Raw genomic sequence first — 17,051 nt, 5'->3', positions numbered from 1 at the left:
CGGATTTCAACCCGCGAGCCGCGGGCCTATTTTTTACTTTTTAAACTTTCTGGACCTCCGACTTAATATTGCCATGATATTAAGTCGGTGCCCGGAGAAATTATTGCCTACCTTTGGGTAGGCACTAATTTCTGAAAGTAAAATGTGCGGCTTGGCTGCACATTTTACTTACTGAATCGCGCGAGAATACTTAATAGGGCCATCAACATGCATTTGCATGTTGCAGGCGCTATTAGGTTCGGGGGGGGGGGGGGGGGGTTGAACACGCGTTTTGGATGCGCTATTACCTTTTACTGAATAAGGGGTAAAGCTAGCGTGTCAAAAACGCGCGTCCAAATGCCGGCTAACAGTGTGATCCATTGGAGCACACTGAACTGTATCGGCCTGAATGTATAAAGCTTCCTATGACAGAAAATTACAGCAAAATAAACAAGCCAATGCAAAAAGGGGAATGCAGAAAAATCAGAAATTTTCAAAGCTCTATTTCATCTGTATTTTTCCAGAATAATGCCCATTATTTACATTACTGATACAGTGTCTGTCTGTATGATCAAAATGTACTAAAAAAAAATGAATACATTGCTATGGAATGTCCTAACTTCACAGAATGTTTTTAAGAAACTCCCCTGCAGTTCCACAGCTTTCATAGGCAATACTATCCTAAAACCTTCAGAGCTGTATTGGCAACAGGAATTTTGCTTGACAGCTAATTGTGGGGCCAATATATTAAGAAGCGTTAAAATTGGCTGTGCGCTATCATCTGGTTTTAATTTGAAAATTATCTCTCAGAAAACGTGCTGTGTTTTCTGAGAGATAATGCTGATGGATTATTGCTGGCTGTAATGCATCAGTGTTAGCTGCCAGGGGCTAACACAAGGCCTGCTGCTAGCTGCAATCACCCCTTGCACTCGGAGTGAGACACAAAGACCCCTGCGGGCGGACGCACCCCTTTACCAACCGATGCAGCAGGAAGGCTCTCCCCAGGCCAACTGAATTCCCATCCTCTGGTTCACTTTCCCCCACCCCAGGCTGAGACTTTCAGCCTGCCTCATCAGTGGTAGTCCAGAACCTGAAGAGTCCAGGAGAGAGCACACATGTCTCTTGTCCTGCTGGCTCCACCATGCAGATTGGTGCTTGCCAACCTCGTGTAGTCCCAGGAGCAAATGACTTCATGAAGTCAGCCAGCTCTGGGGTAGGCTACAGGTCTGGGCCTGGGAGAACCGGGATGATTCAGTTGGCTCAGAGGCTCCTTTCAGTAGCATCAGGGGATGGATTGATGGTCTGCTGTTGTTGAGTGGGAGGTCTGCGTGAGCTGGGAAGTGTTCAGGGTGAGGAACTAGAAGGATCTCGATGACTTGGAGGACTGGATGAACTGGTGGAGGTGTCAGCAAACTGATGATTTCACTTTACTAGCACCTGTTGTAAAGCATCCGACTTCCCCATGGAAATCAGGGTTTTATGCAAGTTATATTTTTTTTCATGCAGAAATTATATGCACATATGTTTACAACAAGGGTAGAAAAAGTATGCGCTTTCAATGCATTTCGGGTATTCACGCATAACCAAACATACTCGCATGTGTTGGTAGGTAGACATATGCATATTTTATAATCTTGCACATTCCTGATATGCACAGGTAATAAAATAATGTAGATTTCAATGCATGTATCTCATAAATGCACATGTATGGGGCCACACAGAATTGTATGAAGGTTATCCTCAGGGACGGTTTCTTTCCAACCAGCGCACTGACACATTGTGGCTCGTGTTCATCAGTATGCGCCCAGATATGTGGCTATTTTATAATTTGCACGCGTATATGTGCACAAGTTATAAAATAGCCTGCCCCCAGTGGTTAGAGCAGTGGGCTATGAACCTGGAGACCGGGGTTTGAGTCCCGCTGTCGTTCCTTGTGACCTTGAGCAAGTCACTTTACCCTCCATTGCCTCAGGTACAAAACTTAGGCCTGGATTTATCAAAATGCGGTAAGTATTAATGCATGCGAAAACATCTTATCGTATTTTGATTAATGACCCCCTTAGATTGTAAGCCCTCTAGGTTATAGGGAAATAACCTCCAGTACCTGAAAGTAAATCGATGTGATATCTCTGATCGAATGTCAGTATATATAAAAAATAAATAAATAAAATAAATGCATAAGTGTGCCCAATTTTAAGTGGGTGTGTGCCTAGGCGCACAAATCCCGAGTCTACTGCATAAGTCATTAGATGGCCTGCACTCCCTCCACTTACCACAGACCCTTTAATCCCGGCAGAAAGAGCTAATTTCTTTTTTTTTTTTTTTTTAACAACTTACACCTCCTCCATAGCAGAAGTAAAGTTATGCAGCAGAGGGACCTGGGCGCACGCTGGGGCGCCTAAGTATTTACACGCACATCAATAGGGTCACGCCCTGAATCGCCCGTGCTTCGCCCACACCTTTCCTCTTTTTGAGGAAATCAATCGAGATATGCGCGCAGCAGGAGATACGTGTGCCTCCGGGTGGCTTTTAAAATTTGGTGGGCACGTGCGAGCCCGACTGGTGCCTACGTCTTCCAATTTTGGCGCATGCCGGGCTTTTAAAATTCACCTTTGAGTTGAGATTTGCTGCTCACTGTTATGGTAACTTTTTTTTAACAGGCACACGTGCGCATGTGCTCGTCGGCCAGCGCCCAGGGACGCAGCCATTTTATAACTTGTGCCTGTTTATAAAATAGTCTGAGCATGCGCATAGGTGCGCGCAATTTTAAGTGGACGCTCGCCTTAAGCACGCAAATGCCGCTTCTGCCACTTAAGTGGGAGGATTTTAAGACATGTGCGCCAGCACCATTACCAGTTTTCCCAAGCCTTCCAAGAGATGTTATCCTAATGATATCAGACTACTGCTTATATACCAAGGTAATGTATATTTTTTTATTTTATTAATCTCTGCTCTTACTACACTACCTCTCTATTTAAATTTTATAATTATGTAGTTTACCATTTTATTTAGATTACTATTTAATTTTATTTATATTATGAAACTATTTATTTACTTCCTTTTTCTTTTGGAAATGCAAATATTTTTAAATGCATATTTGTTAGCCACTGTAAACCGATTTGATATGTTTGCATGAAAAACCGGTACATTAAAATTATTAAATAAATAAATAAAAGCAGGTAAGGACTAGGACTTCCAAAGCCCCCTAGTTTAATAGCCTCCTTTCTCCCTTGTTAGCTCCAACCATTAAAACCCCGCTGATGTGTTTAGTTTTTTTTTTTTTTGTTTGTTTGTTTTTACGCCTTACACGCCATCCATAGCAGATGTGCAGTTATGCAGCGCGAGCCTGCGCGTATAAATATTTACGTGCAAATTTCAAGGTGGCATCCAGGATCGCCCAGGCCCCGCCCAGACCATGCCCACAACCCACCCCTTGTTAGGAGCCTTTCATTTGCGCGCGTAGCGGGAGATAACGCGCGTACGTGGGCAACTTTTAAACTCCGCTCCGGGCACACTGGCCCAGCTTGTTGTGCGCGTATCCTCCCGGTTTTGGCGCGCACCGAGCTTTTAAAATTCACCTTTGTGGCCTTGGGAAATGCCACCCAGTTCTAGGTAAGTGGAAATTCCTTTAAAACAGTCTTGTAGTCCTAAACTTCATGATATGACTTTCCGTTTTATGTCGTATGCTTTAGGGTAGTTAAGCTGGAGCCAAGTAACTGTTTCAAACAGTGCAATAAAATTAGACTGTGCTTCTGACCTTTTGTTGTAGGAGCACATGATTTTGTGCAGATTTGCAGATCAGACAGCTGTCCAGCTTCCTCCCGAACGAAGACTTATAGGTATGTGCTCCCAGTTAAGCAGCTGTTGTGAAGATTATGCACACTCTATGCAGCGATATGCTCGCTTATTCACCACGGGAAAAACAAGTACATTTATAACAGGGAGCCAACATAAATTCGACAGTGCTTATCTCTTGCCTGACAGGTCAGCTAAGTAGTTTGTATATTTTTAGTGTTTTTGTCCTTTTCTTGGGGAGATGATATTTTGGTGGTTGGGCGATTTTTGAAGTTGTGATAAACTATAATTGACCAAACAGAAATATCTGAAGCGATGTAACAAATTGGCATTTTTTTATTGGTCTCAATGAGATTTATCTTAAACAGTCTGAAATGGTTAAGAGTGACAAATTGCAAAACATACTTAAGCTTGCTGTGTGTTTTCCAGTTTGTTCAAACTGTTATTCATCATACATTTTTTCATCTTTGTTGAAATGTGACTATTTTACTAATAAAACAAAATCCCCGATGTATATTTGTTTCATTTATCTCCCTTTTACACTGAACCCTGAGGGAGACGAGGGCATGGCTAGATTTGATATGGGCCTTTGGGGGTCCTACTCACTAATGGTGGTCTTTTATTTTATGCTTGCAGCAAAAATCCTCATTCACAAAAGGGCCCTGAGTGAGTGGGGCAGAGATCACTGTGCAGTTAGGATAAAACTTCTCCTAGATAAGAATTTGTCTTGAAAGCAGGGATGACTTTCGGGGGGGGGGGGGGGGGGGGTGCAACCTGTGCAGTATGCACAGGGCGCCGCTGCTTCAGGGGCATGGCAATGCCACCTGGAGGGGTCCCTTCCTCCCCTCCCCCTAGTCAAGGAAGGTGCTGCTGAAGCTTCAAAGGGGGCAGCAGGCACTTTCACTTTCACCTTCAGCGCTCCGGGAGCAGGGGCAACCCTCCCCTCGGCCATGGAGGGTGCTGTTACCAGGTTTTGCACAGGCCAGCATGGTGGCGGTAAAGCCAGCTCTGCTTGAAAGAGCCATGCATGCTATAATTTTGTACTTTTCTTTAAAAACAAAAAAACACAAAGGCCCCTAGACGGTAGTATCTTGGAACTGTTTTGCAAAGAAAAATACTTTTCTATTTTTATCGCTTTCAAAGATTTGAGTGAAATTACTCATCTTTCCAAACCAGTGTTCAAGGTGAGTTACAGTTCAGGTCTCTGCCCCAGAGAGCTTACGATCTAAGTTGGTACCGGGGGCAATTGGGGGAGGTACAGGGACTTGCCCCAGGTCACAAGGGTTTGTCAGTAGGAGAAGCGGGATTTGGTTGCCGACTTCTCTGGTTCTCAGCCCTCTGCTCGAACCACTAGGCCACCTAAGAAAAAACTGTGTTTAAAATGTTCACTTTGCAAATGAGAAATTTATATAGGGCCCTTTATTCATAACTGATCAGTACAATAACACAGACAGTAACAGGAAAAACTGATATATAAAAATAGAGTACAACTGATATTTGTGTTTTGTAGTAACATTATTTTAACTGTATTTGCTGGCCCAATGTTTTTACAACAAATTTGTTTTATAGCTGATAGAGAAATTATTGGAATATTTACTTCAGATTAAAGATCAGTTTGTCGTGATCTCCAGGGTGCTGTAATAAACCAAAAACCGTGGAGCTCTTTAACCCAGCAGCTGAGAGAACAGGAAGTCCCATTAAAAGGTTTTGTACATGAAACATCTTGGGGGTTCATCCTTTGAGATGTAGCATGTGCCAAGGATTTCGGTTCTCATTTGCATCTAATATTGCATTATGTTCTACTTCACTTTTCAACAGTTATGCTACTCTGGTGTAAAGGCAAACATAACTTGGTGTTTCTTAAACACAGTTTGCATGTTATAAGAGAGAAAATGATTTTTTTTTCTTCTGTAGAATGAAACTAGTGTGTCGTCTATTGTTATGGAAGACAAAAATGACCTAATTTGAACCTATATAGCATAGCATCCAAAGAATGTGTTTATAGCACAGTCTGATATGCATTTCTGTGTCTGTTTAACATGCCTTCAACCTGTGATGGCTTCTTATATTGGAGACCAAATAGGTTAATATGTTTTGCTTTTCTTCTTGTTTTTTTAAACAAACATATTTAAATGAAGAACATAAAAGGGGTAAGAGAAACAATGATTTGGTAATCTCCATCCCCCTTTCTTTTTTTGCATTCCACAGTGAACCTTATATCCACATCAAGATGTGACCTAAACATGATCTTTGAAGGGTTGTAGAAGATTAGCGTGCATTGCTGGCAGTTCAGGCTTTTCCATCAGCAATTTTACTTGGAATAGGAGTACAAACGGATCAAGTACTCATTTGATTTCTTTTAAATAGTGTGGCGTAAGCTCTCCTGATACAAGAAGTGTAGTGAAAGCAAATATTTTTCTGCAGCTGGAATGTGACACTAAATCTGCTATTTTGTACTCTCTCTCGGGAGGCACATTCTTCAGGCTTGCGCAGTACAGGTTGTTTTACATCTGATGGAACAAGTTCATCTGCCTGTAATGAAGTTGGAGCTGATTTTAATGTTTTTAGTTGGCATCTTTTTTTTCCCTTTTTTGATAAACTATAACACTTTATAAAATATTTTTACTTACACGTGTTTTCCCCATTTCCTAACTCATGGAAAGCATTTAGGTAAAAAGAGAAGGTGAGACACACACAGGTTCTGTATCCATTCTTTGCTCCATAAACTCCGCCCATAATCTGGTTATTTATCCTTGAGCAGGATTTCTTAGATTGTAATCCAATACAGGATTTAAAGGAGCCCAAAAGATAGGGGCTAAACTGCAAAATATTGGAGACATTCCCCCCCCCTCCCAATTTAAAAGGATCGTTTTCATTTGATTTTTAGGATCGGGTCAATAGTATAATGGAGTCCAGTTTGAACTATATATTTATTGGTGTCCCGAGTCGTGCCTGCTGTGCCTTAAGAGCAGACATCAGTGGCTGCACCCATCTCCTGTGCATTTTAGCTGGTTCAGAATCTGTCGGGGGGAGGGAGGAATTAATGAAAACTTTTTGAAGTGGGAGGTTTGAACTCCCCAGCTGTTGAGCTTTGTAACAGATGCAGGCCATCCCCCTTGTAAGAGCACATTCTGTCTAGCATAGAGGTGCATTACAAACTCTGTTCGGGTAAATTCCCTTGGCTTGTTTTATAATTGCGAATAAACACAACTGTATTCTTCCCCGGTCTCCATTTCTCCTCTGTGAAAATAAGTCTGGTCCCACAGCACTCCTAGTTAATGCAACCTAAACATGGCACACGCACCCTTTTATAACATTATTTGAAGGCTGCCGGGCACCTTTTTTTTTTTTTCTACAATGGACAGATGGCGACATAAAATGTTTCAATAAACAGAAAGTAGATGTTTCAGATAACTAATGCTCAATTGAGGTCATTTTTACCAATAAAAAAAAGACCATAAATGTTAGATCAAGAAGCACAGGGGAATAGATCTATTTACATTGTATTTTTTTTTACACACCTAACAGAAAACAACAGCCCTCTAATTATCCTTATTGCATAAGTAGTATGGGTCAGAGGTCATCACTACAACTCAGAGATCTTAGGTGAACGATGAAATAGTCTTTTGTGTTCCCTGGGTAATGTTTAGAGAACAGAACAGAGATGTGAAGATTAGTGGGCTTTTACAAACCTTTCCCTTTTATATAGTCTGTAGATACGAAAGCAACTTTGGGATGATCCATATGCCAGATGTTTTTTGAACAGTATGGAATTCTGGAAAAATAATACGCCTTTCCGTTATTCTCCCTTATCAGGAAAACGTTGCATGGGTTTGGTGGATCTGGACCGGGCTTGGGCTGCAGAAGGGCACGGCTACTCTGCTCAAGTCGTCTCCATGGAACCAGAAACCTGCTCACCAAAAAACAACATGATCGTGGGAGTCCCTCTATAGATCAAGGCCTCCTGTTGGATGTTAGATCACCAAAAAAATATCCAGGTGATCAAAGACTGTGACGACATCTTGGGAGGGGGGTACCCACCCTAACTGGGAGCCGGAGAGCAGGAATCTGGAAGCCACCGCTTTCAAAACAGGACGCCACAGGAGAAAGCTTTGCAAATTCCGCTTGTGCCCTGTCACAAATGGCTGCTAGTTTTCGTAGGAAAAAATCAGTTGGAGCAGTGTTCTGTCTATTAGCAGACGCTGAAGAATTGGCTTCACTGCTGAATTGTCATTTGCCGTGCTTTTATGCAACAGCTACAACTGCTAGCATGGCTCATATATGGTTTTAATCTGGGACATAGATCTAGAAGAGATTGAAAAAAGGACTAATATATGCTGCAGAATTTCTCTTTTCCTTACTGTAGTATCTTTGTAAATAGTTTTAAATATTCAGGGCCTGATTTGTAAAAGGTTTTTGTCATAATACTTTATAAACAGAGCCCGCCGTCGTATATTTACAGTGTAATATTTGCACATAGGAGACTTTCAATCATGTACAAGGACTTCAGGCTCTATTTTTAATATTATTGTATAAAATTGTTTTTGGACTTTATCGGTGTTTATTTAGACTTTTAAATCAAGGTAGATATCAAAATAAACTTTTTTTATCCAAAATTTTCCAGGAAAAAAACTCTGTGTGGATACCACAGGAAATATCATCCAGTCTTTCTTTTTCAATGAGGGTAGAAGGAAGAAAAATTCAGCTGGCATATGTTATGTTCAATAAATATTTCTAGGGCATATTTGCATGCAAGATTTGTAGATTAATTGGAAATATGGTAATTATAGGATCTTTTGGTTATGTTTAAAAACAAAGGACTTGCTGTAAAGGGAGGAGTGTGAAAAATACACCTGCTGGTAGCAAAGAGGTTTTGATCTGGGCATTATCAGCTAAATTATTTTTAGTTAAAAAGAACTATTTAACTGCTTTATCAGATATTAATGTATTTAGTTAAAAAAATAAACTTTATTAAACAGGAATTTTGGAGTAGGAATAAATAAAAATTGAAAATATAAGTATCAGTATCCTTAAAAAAATTAAAAAAAAGCTTGATGGTCTCTTTTAAATAGTATAATCCTAAATAGGAAAATGTACATTTTTTTAAATTGTTTTATTTTTAAATTGTGATTTTCTCTGTTAAGTGGGAAAAATATATTTATGGGCTTGGGATGAATTAGAAAGTTACAGCCTTCATATTTGTCATTTGTGCACAGGCTGAGCAGATGCAGATACTTGCAATATGAGCCTTTCCTCTCTACCATATCAGTTTTTCATTTCCTTGGAGAGTACTCATTAGCAGGAGAGCTAATTCAGTGTCCATGGCAGCTATGTTTTTCATTAAAATTATGCCCAGCTGGAATGCTAGTTTGTACTCAAGCCTGGATTCCTCGGGCAAAAGGCCAAGCTTCATCTTCCCTGCTGTAAATTATAAACCTCATGGGAGTGGCCCTAGAATGTTGCACTGAGAAATCCAGAACTCTCATTGGCTGATGCCTTTCATTCTGTTTATTTCAGTGGCCAATCTCACATCTGAAATAATTAGAATGTTCATTATGACAGGTGCAAAAATTATAACAAACTACAATAATTTTTTGTTTCAACTTAACATTTCATATACCAAATGTATTCAAAAATATCTCATGAAGATTCATTGTGGATATCCTGACAACTATTAAATAAAACAAAAATGGCAGTATCAGCCACTTTTTAAATTTGTAATATTGAAAATATTCAGAAAAAGACTGATTGATTATATGGATCCCTATTTTATCAGTCAAGAAAGTAAAAAATTGGAACGATATATCTGCTAACTTTCGCAGACACATGAGGAGGGGTAATTTTCAAAGATTCATGCAAAGGTTCATATAAATTTAGGATATCTGTTCTTAAGTAGCCTTTGTGCAGGCCAAACAACTTTTCATAAGGCCAGTACTATGCATGTACTACCACTGCTACACAGAAAAGTATATGCATATAAAAAAGGTGTCCCAGGGTAGGGTCAGCATGTACATTCACACTCATGAATTTTGTAAGATAAATACGCTCATACCTTGCCAGACTGGGCGCTTTATACCTGCTGTTTAAGTCATGGTCATTAAATCTAACTTCTCTTTTCTCTACAATTTTGGGTGGTGGGGCTGGGCCAAGTGGTGGAGGTGTGAGTGAACTGGTGGAGGCCTCCATGAATTGGTCCTTGGAAGTACAAAAGTATGTATTTTCATAAGGGAAGTATGTACACACATCATCCAACTTAAAAATATCTACCTTTGTGTATAAACCTAAGAAATGCTATAATGGGTCAGACCAAACAAAGGTCCATCAAGCCTAGTATCCTGTCTCCGACAGTGGCCAGTCTAGATAAAAAGCACACAGTAGGATCCCAAAAAAATAGGTCCGGACCTTGTTTGGAACCAGGGATAAGCAGTGGCTTTCCCAAATTTGCATGACTAATAGTGGTTTATGGACACTTCCTCCAGAAACCTGTCGAGACCCTTTTTAAACCCAGTTTATGCTTCTTTCACCACATCCTCTGGCAACAAATTCCACAGTTTAATTGGGCACTGAGTGAAAAATAACTTTCTCCACTTTGTTTTAAAGAGGCTACCTATTAGCGACTTGGAGTGGTCCCTAGTTCTAGCACTTTGGAAGGGCTAAATAACCATTCCTTATTTGCCCATCCCACTCCACTCCACTTATGATTTTAGAGGCCTCTATCATATCTCCCCTCAGCCATCTCTTTTCCAGGCTGAAAAACCCTAGTCTGTTTAACCTTTCCTCATAAGGGAACCATTCCTTCCCATTTACCATTTTGGTTGCCCTTCTCTGTACATTTTCTAGGTCACTATATTTGTTTTGAGATGGGGGTGACCACAACTGCACACAATACTTACTACTACTGCTACTACTTAATGTTTCTATAGTGCTACTCGAGATGTAGAAACAAACCATACACAATAGAGCTTACTATTGTTAATGTATTTCTTGGCTGAATTCAGTGTTTCATGTTGGCTGAGTATTGAAATGGTTATCTGTTTTTAATAGAGTTTTTTTGCTAGTCTGTCCACAGTTGCTTTTGAAAAGAATGCTGACAAGCTGATGTCACTACAGGAGTATATATACTATGATATCATTTATGCTCCATCTCCATCTGCTGGTAGAGGTGCATAACCCATTGGTCCTGAACAGTATCTGTCTAGATTAAGGAAAAAGAAATTATCAGGTGAGTAGTAATTTCTCATTCCTTAATCTCCCCTTTCAAATCCCCTCACACCCCAATCACTCTTCCAATCCTACACACCCTCCGATCTCATGCCACTTGATGCACTGTGAATTCCTCATTCACTCTTCACACCATTCCAATCTCCTCACTCCTTCATTCCCTCCCTGACTTTCTCAATTGCACTATTTCCCATCCTCCTACAACCTTTCAGCAACTAACTTCTCTCACTCTTCCCTCTCCTCATCCCCTAAATCTCCCTCAGTCTTCTACCCAATTTCAAGATCTTTCTCTTTCTTCTCTCACTCTTCCCCCTCCCATGTTCCCCTTCCTCTCCCTCAATCACTCTTCACCCTAGCCCAAAGATCCTGTCACTTTCCCTCATTCACACCCCTTCTCCCACCACCGATCACCCTAATTCACTCCCCTTAACTCCATCCACTCTAGCTGGTTCACTTCCATTCACCCTCCCACGGATGCAGTCACTCTTAATAATTTACTCCTACCCCCAACGTCCTCACTCACCCTCTTCATTAATGGCATTGCATCAACTGGGCCCCATCCTCCTTCTCTGCTGTCGAGGGCCTGAGTGTTGTAGTTTGAAATAAGATGCAGCCCAAGACACTACAATGTCGCCATTCTCCTGTCCTGTGATGAGGTGAATGTGGATAGGAAAAAAAGCAATGCTCTAAAATTGCTGTTCTACCACTGCCACCAATACTGCATCTCTTCGACGTAGGATACAGCCCTAAGTCTTCCATGGCAATTTGGCCAATACTGGACAATTCCATTGCAAGAGCCTGATCTTGCAGCCTTTACCACAGCCATGGAATTACAGGAGACAGGGACCCTGCCTATAGGTTACCTCTACTGTTAATTAGCAATCACCTTTAATTGCAAAGCTGTGCAGATAAGCAGTTATTTAAATTTCCTTACCCCAGATGTTGGCAGTAACTTCTACATATATATATTTATTTTTATAAAAATGTATAGACTGCACTCTACATAGTGTATGCAAAGTGGTTTACAAATAAAAACATACATCATTCATGTCAGAATACAAATAAACCATTCAAGACTGACATCTAAAAAAAGAAAATGATTTAAGGTGATAGTTTGAATGAAAAGATGTCTTTAGAACTTTCTTAAATGACTTTAAACAAGATGTTGAGCACAGCTGTCCTGGAAGAGGCCGGTTCCAGAGAAAGTTCTTTCCCTGACTGTGTCAAAATGTAAAACTCTCAGCAAAGAGACCCCAAGGAAATATTTGTAGGAAGATCTTAAGGAGCGTACGGGCTGGTACATGTACAGGACGGCCTTGAACCAGGGTATTGTTTGCTTGTGAAGTAGCCTGTGCAGCAAGGTCAGGACCTTGAAACGAATGTGCTCCACAACTGGTAGGCATTGCAAGGAAAAAAAAAGGATAAAGGTAATGTGATCACGTAACCTTGCACCGGTCAGCAGTCAAGCAGCAACATTTTGTACAATCTGCAGGCCCCTGATGGAGTGTAGGGCTCCTAGTGCATAAAAGGATCAGACTCACACTGAGGTGTGTCCCTTTTTTCCTTTGGGTTCTTGGGAAGGATACTATAGGAAGACAAAGGTTTCTGCACTGTTTTTTATGCTGGGATTGAAGACCATCTTTAACTGCTGGACCAATACATTTCAATTTGGATTTCTGGCCTTAGAAGGGAATACAGGACCATCGGTGAAGACAATTCTACTTGCTGGAAATCTCATTCTCTCCGTCACGCCAAAGAAGTAAGTGCAGATGATATCTCCATGATGACCGGTGCAGCTGTTAATATCTGCAGCCAAATATTAACTTGGGATGAAGAGCTGACAGAATGTCATGATGCTACTACTGAACCCTTGTTTATGCACTGTATTGTGGATGTTATGAGATTTAGGGGCTGCTCAGCTACACTGACATTTGATTGCCTGTAATAAAGGTGTCCAGTTATTACCACCCGAAGGACCTGGCCAGACTCCATTTCCAGGGAGGTGTTGCTATTGAGTCTTTTAGTACTTTCTTGAATTAGGTCATTTGGCTTTCACTCTACACATGCTTGTATGGTATTACAGGCATTTAACCAAGGACATGCTTGGGAAGAAGGGGACCCCCAGTCTTTTACCTGTTCTGACACCTCCTGCTTTATGGTTCCTCCCCCTTTCTCTGGCCAACTGTTTTCTATAGATTGATTTCCCCTAAATCTTCATAGGATAAATAAGGGACTACATGGCACCATATACCTCCCTCCTGAAAAAAAAAAATTGAATTTAACTATAAACTTATAAAAATATAAATAACTCAAACTTGGAGGGAGGAATAATTAGGAAGCAAAAGGATGAGAAGAAACGGTCATGGTAGGGTGTCAAAGTGCGAACTGCACGGCTAACAGCTGAGGAGTAGCTATTAGCTGCTCCAGACTGGTAGCTATGCAGCATACCTTTGCCACCAGCCCCCCCTGAGGTCACCCTGCATGGAGGCCACATTCTGGTACAGCCAGCTCTAGAGCTGCAGCTACAGCTCCATGAGAGCGCGGAGCTCTGCTAGAGCAGCAGGAGCCCCTGCAGAGCCAGCCTTAAAAGCATACGGCTCTGAGGCCAAAATATGGCTGGACTTCTCCACCAATGGGAGGACCCCAGCAGGACCTTAAATTACCTGGGGGTCCAGCGGCGGTCCGTAGCTAAATCGGGGGAAGGGGGAGGGCAGGAAAACCGGCACACTAAAACACCGGCTGAAAGACCTCCTGCAGTCGATCTCCTGCCGGCGCCATTTTCCGTATGGAAAACGATTCGCGGCAGGAGATCGCTCCCGGACCCCCGCTGGACCCCCAGGGACTTTTGGCCAGCTTGGGGGGGCCTCCTGACCCCCACAAGACTTGCCAAAAGTCCAGCGGGGGTCCGGAACGACCTCCTGCAGTCGAATCGTGTTGGTCTATGGCCGCCGCCATTTTGCGCCGCCATTTTGCAAAATGGCGGCGCAGAATGGCGCCAGCTGAAGACAACACGATTCAATTGCAGGAGGCCGTTCCGGACCGCCGCTGGACCCCCAGGTAATTTAAGGCATTTGGGGGGGGTTTGGGAGGGTGGGGGATTTAATTTAAAGGGTCGGGGGTGGGTTTTAGGGTGTTTTAGTGTGCCGGTTTTCCTGCCCTCCCCCTTCCCCCGATTTACGATTTTTTGACGATAAATCGGGGGAATTGGTATTGTATCGTGGCCCTAACGATTTTTGATGATTTAAAATATATCAGACGATATTTTAAATCGTCAAAAAACGATTCACATCCCTAATAGTTATAGATATATATCAATTCATACACACACCCACACAAACATACATCCTCTCTCATGCACACGCACCCTTTCACATACATATATGCTCCATCTTACATATAAACACACACAAGATCTCTCTCACACCTACATGCTCAGACACACACGAAGAGAATTGGATGGCCTGGACTCCCATCCATTCAGAGAACATCCTATGCTTGGATACCACAACCTTTCTTGATATAATCTGCATAATTTATTGCTCTTACTCCATTGCTCTTACTCCATTGTCCCTAGAGCTTGGTCTCGTCACCTAGTTTAATGCTCCCTTTCACACACACATACTTGTTCACACACACACACAGGTTCCCTCCTGCTCATACACATATAGGCTCACTCTCACACACCTACCAAAGGTTCTTTCAGCAGCCATGGTCCGTCCTCTTCTTCACTTCTGCCGTGGGACAGGTTGGGAATTGCTTCGTGGCTTTTTTTCTTCTGGTTGCTTGGCAAGTTGGGAGCTCCAAACGGCCCCTGACCTCCTTCTACTCAGCCGCACAGCAGGTTGGGAACCACCACACGGCCTCTTCCTGTTTTTGGCCTCCTGCTGGTGTCTGGTGGTGGAGGTATCAGCCACATTGTCTTCATCTTGGGGTTGACTATGTCCCCCAGGTTGCCGTCCCCTTCAGGCCACTGCCCCGTGCAAGTTCATGGCTTGCACAGTGGGTTGTGCTGGCCCGAGTCAGCACCTCTCATTTTATGGACCCTGATGAACTAGGATAACATAAGTAACAGAGAAACTCCTGGCCAGTTTCAATCATCTAGTAAAACTACCACTTAAATTATTCAAGGGTGTCAGTCAAAAGATTTTAGATGATATAAAAAAATTTTTGTAAGCAGCTAAAGGCATTATTTCAGACAGCATTTTTCATAATTGAATGTTTTATTTTTATTTGTATTTTGTGTTAAATGTTGTCAATGGTTGTAATCCACTCACCATTAGTTACCATTATAAGCAAAATATAAATATTTTAAAATAAATAAATAACTTCTGTATGAGAGTGAATTCTAGTGTCTATATAGGACAGGACAGAATCCCAGTATAAAGCCTTCATCTCAAGTTCTACAATACCTCATAGAAACTTCTCCAACAAAGGGTGCAGAGCAGAAGAACACTTCCCTTTATCATTCACCATAGAAACATATTCAAATTCTGATATCAAGTAACATCACCACAAAAACTTCCTCTTTTACCAATGACTTTGTATAGTACAAAATCCAGCAAAAAATATACTCAGAACCTATAGGAAACCTGTCATACCGTATCACACTAACTGCCTATGAAACCCTACCTATGAAAAGATAACACTGTAATTACAATAGGCCCTAAAATGCCAATATATCTCCTATTAGGAAAACAGATCAAGTCAGGCTTCTATTGATCCCTATACAAATTATAAGATAGCAGAGTACTTCACCTCAGTCACACATACAGAACACAGACCGACCCTCGTCAAATACAGAATAAAAAGAGACCATAAAGCAGAAAAACAAAAAAACTGAACTGGATACCACAAGAAGCCAAAATGTATGGAGTGCAACAATAGAATCACCACCATTTCTCATTAAACATAAAAATTAAATGAAGAAATATAAAAATCATAATAGTAAAATTATACTAACAAAAAGAATAAATATATCAAAACATCTGACAAATAGAATATCATCCAATAGTTAAAATACAAAAATATTTCAAAAACAGCAGACATATGAAACCCACCTAATAATTAAAACTCATAAGAATTCTCTGCTCTCCATAACCGGGAACCTTTGATTTCCAGTCACCCTGATATGTTTTAAATTAGTGCGATGGGGCAGTGCCCACAAACTTCATCCTCGCACTAATACACCACATCAAAATGCAAACTTTCGTTGGTTCTGGAAAGTAATTTATAAAATTGACTTTCTCTGTTGTTGAAATCTGGTTATAATGTTTCAGGCTCGGCCTTCCTCATATAGCTAAGATTTATTTATTAAGGATTATTCAGTACAAAGTTATGATTTATATGTGCAAGCTTTTGAAACAGCTAAAGTCCTTACGCAATGGAAGGGAATTTAGTGATCCAGAAAGCTTTCTGGCTTTTCTTTTAACTAATTATATCTTTGATAGGTTAACATGATACATCCCATCTAAATCCTGGCATACAGAGCCCAATTTTATAACGGCACGCTTAGGGCTGAAGTCTGTGTGTACTTTATAAAACACACTTTCAAGAGTGAGTTGAAAGTGCATGTGTCAAAAAGAAAGTACACTCGACTTTGAAAATTAGCAGGGCTGCACTTACCTTTGCTAGGGAGCAAGAATGTTCATGTGAACATTTACGTGCATACTTTTGACAATTGAAAGTAGTTCATTGCGTAAACCAATTCCCCCCTCCCCAAACGCCACCTCTGGCAATGCCTATTTCAGGGATGCATAAAATAGCTTCCATGAGTACTTCTATGCATACAACCCCTGGGTTCAAAAAGCCCACTTATGTGCATAACACCTTTTAAAAATGATCCGCTATATTTGGAAGGTAAGATTTCATAATTGACCTTCTAATCTTCGGTAAAGTATATGTTTCTTGACCCTTAATTATACATAATCTGTAGCAGAGGTAGCCAATTCTGATCTTCAACAGCCACAAACAGGCCTGGTTTTTAGGATATCCATAATGAATATGCATGAGAGAGATTTGCATGCACTGCCTTACCAGGTTCACTTAAATATTCTTCC

The 17,051-nt window shown here is 41.2% G+C and overlaps 1 protein-coding gene across 2 annotated transcripts in view; it reads left to right on the top strand.

Annotated features, from left to right (window-relative positions):
• GSTCD (glutathione S-transferase C-terminal domain containing) overlaps positions 1 to 8,778 on the top strand; it is a 390,707-nt gene extending 381,929 nt beyond the window's left edge. Inside the window, exons 11-13 of one of the 2 annotated variants that reach the window (XR_003855814.1) lie at positions 3,749 to 3,818; positions 5,983 to 6,115; positions 7,591 to 7,720. Coding sequence is in view for 1 of the 2 variants with exons in the window: in XM_029596910.1 (XP_029452770.1) it covers positions 3,749 to 3,818; positions 7,591 to 7,727 (207 nt within the window). In the remaining variant the exon portion in view is untranslated. Of the gene's footprint in view, positions 1 to 3,748; positions 3,819 to 5,982; positions 6,116 to 7,590 lie in introns of both variants that reach the window. The other variant, XM_029596910.1, reaches the window with a different exon arrangement.
• Positions 8,779 to 17,051: the final 8,273 nt, after the last annotated feature.

This window comes from Rhinatrema bivittatum, chromosome 1, assembly GCF_901001135.1.
Source record: "Rhinatrema bivittatum chromosome 1, aRhiBiv1.1, whole genome shotgun sequence".
Lineage (NCBI taxonomy): Eukaryota > Metazoa > Chordata > Amphibia > Gymnophiona > Rhinatrematidae > Rhinatrema > Rhinatrema bivittatum.
This window is presented reverse-complemented; position numbering and strand designations above follow the sequence as displayed.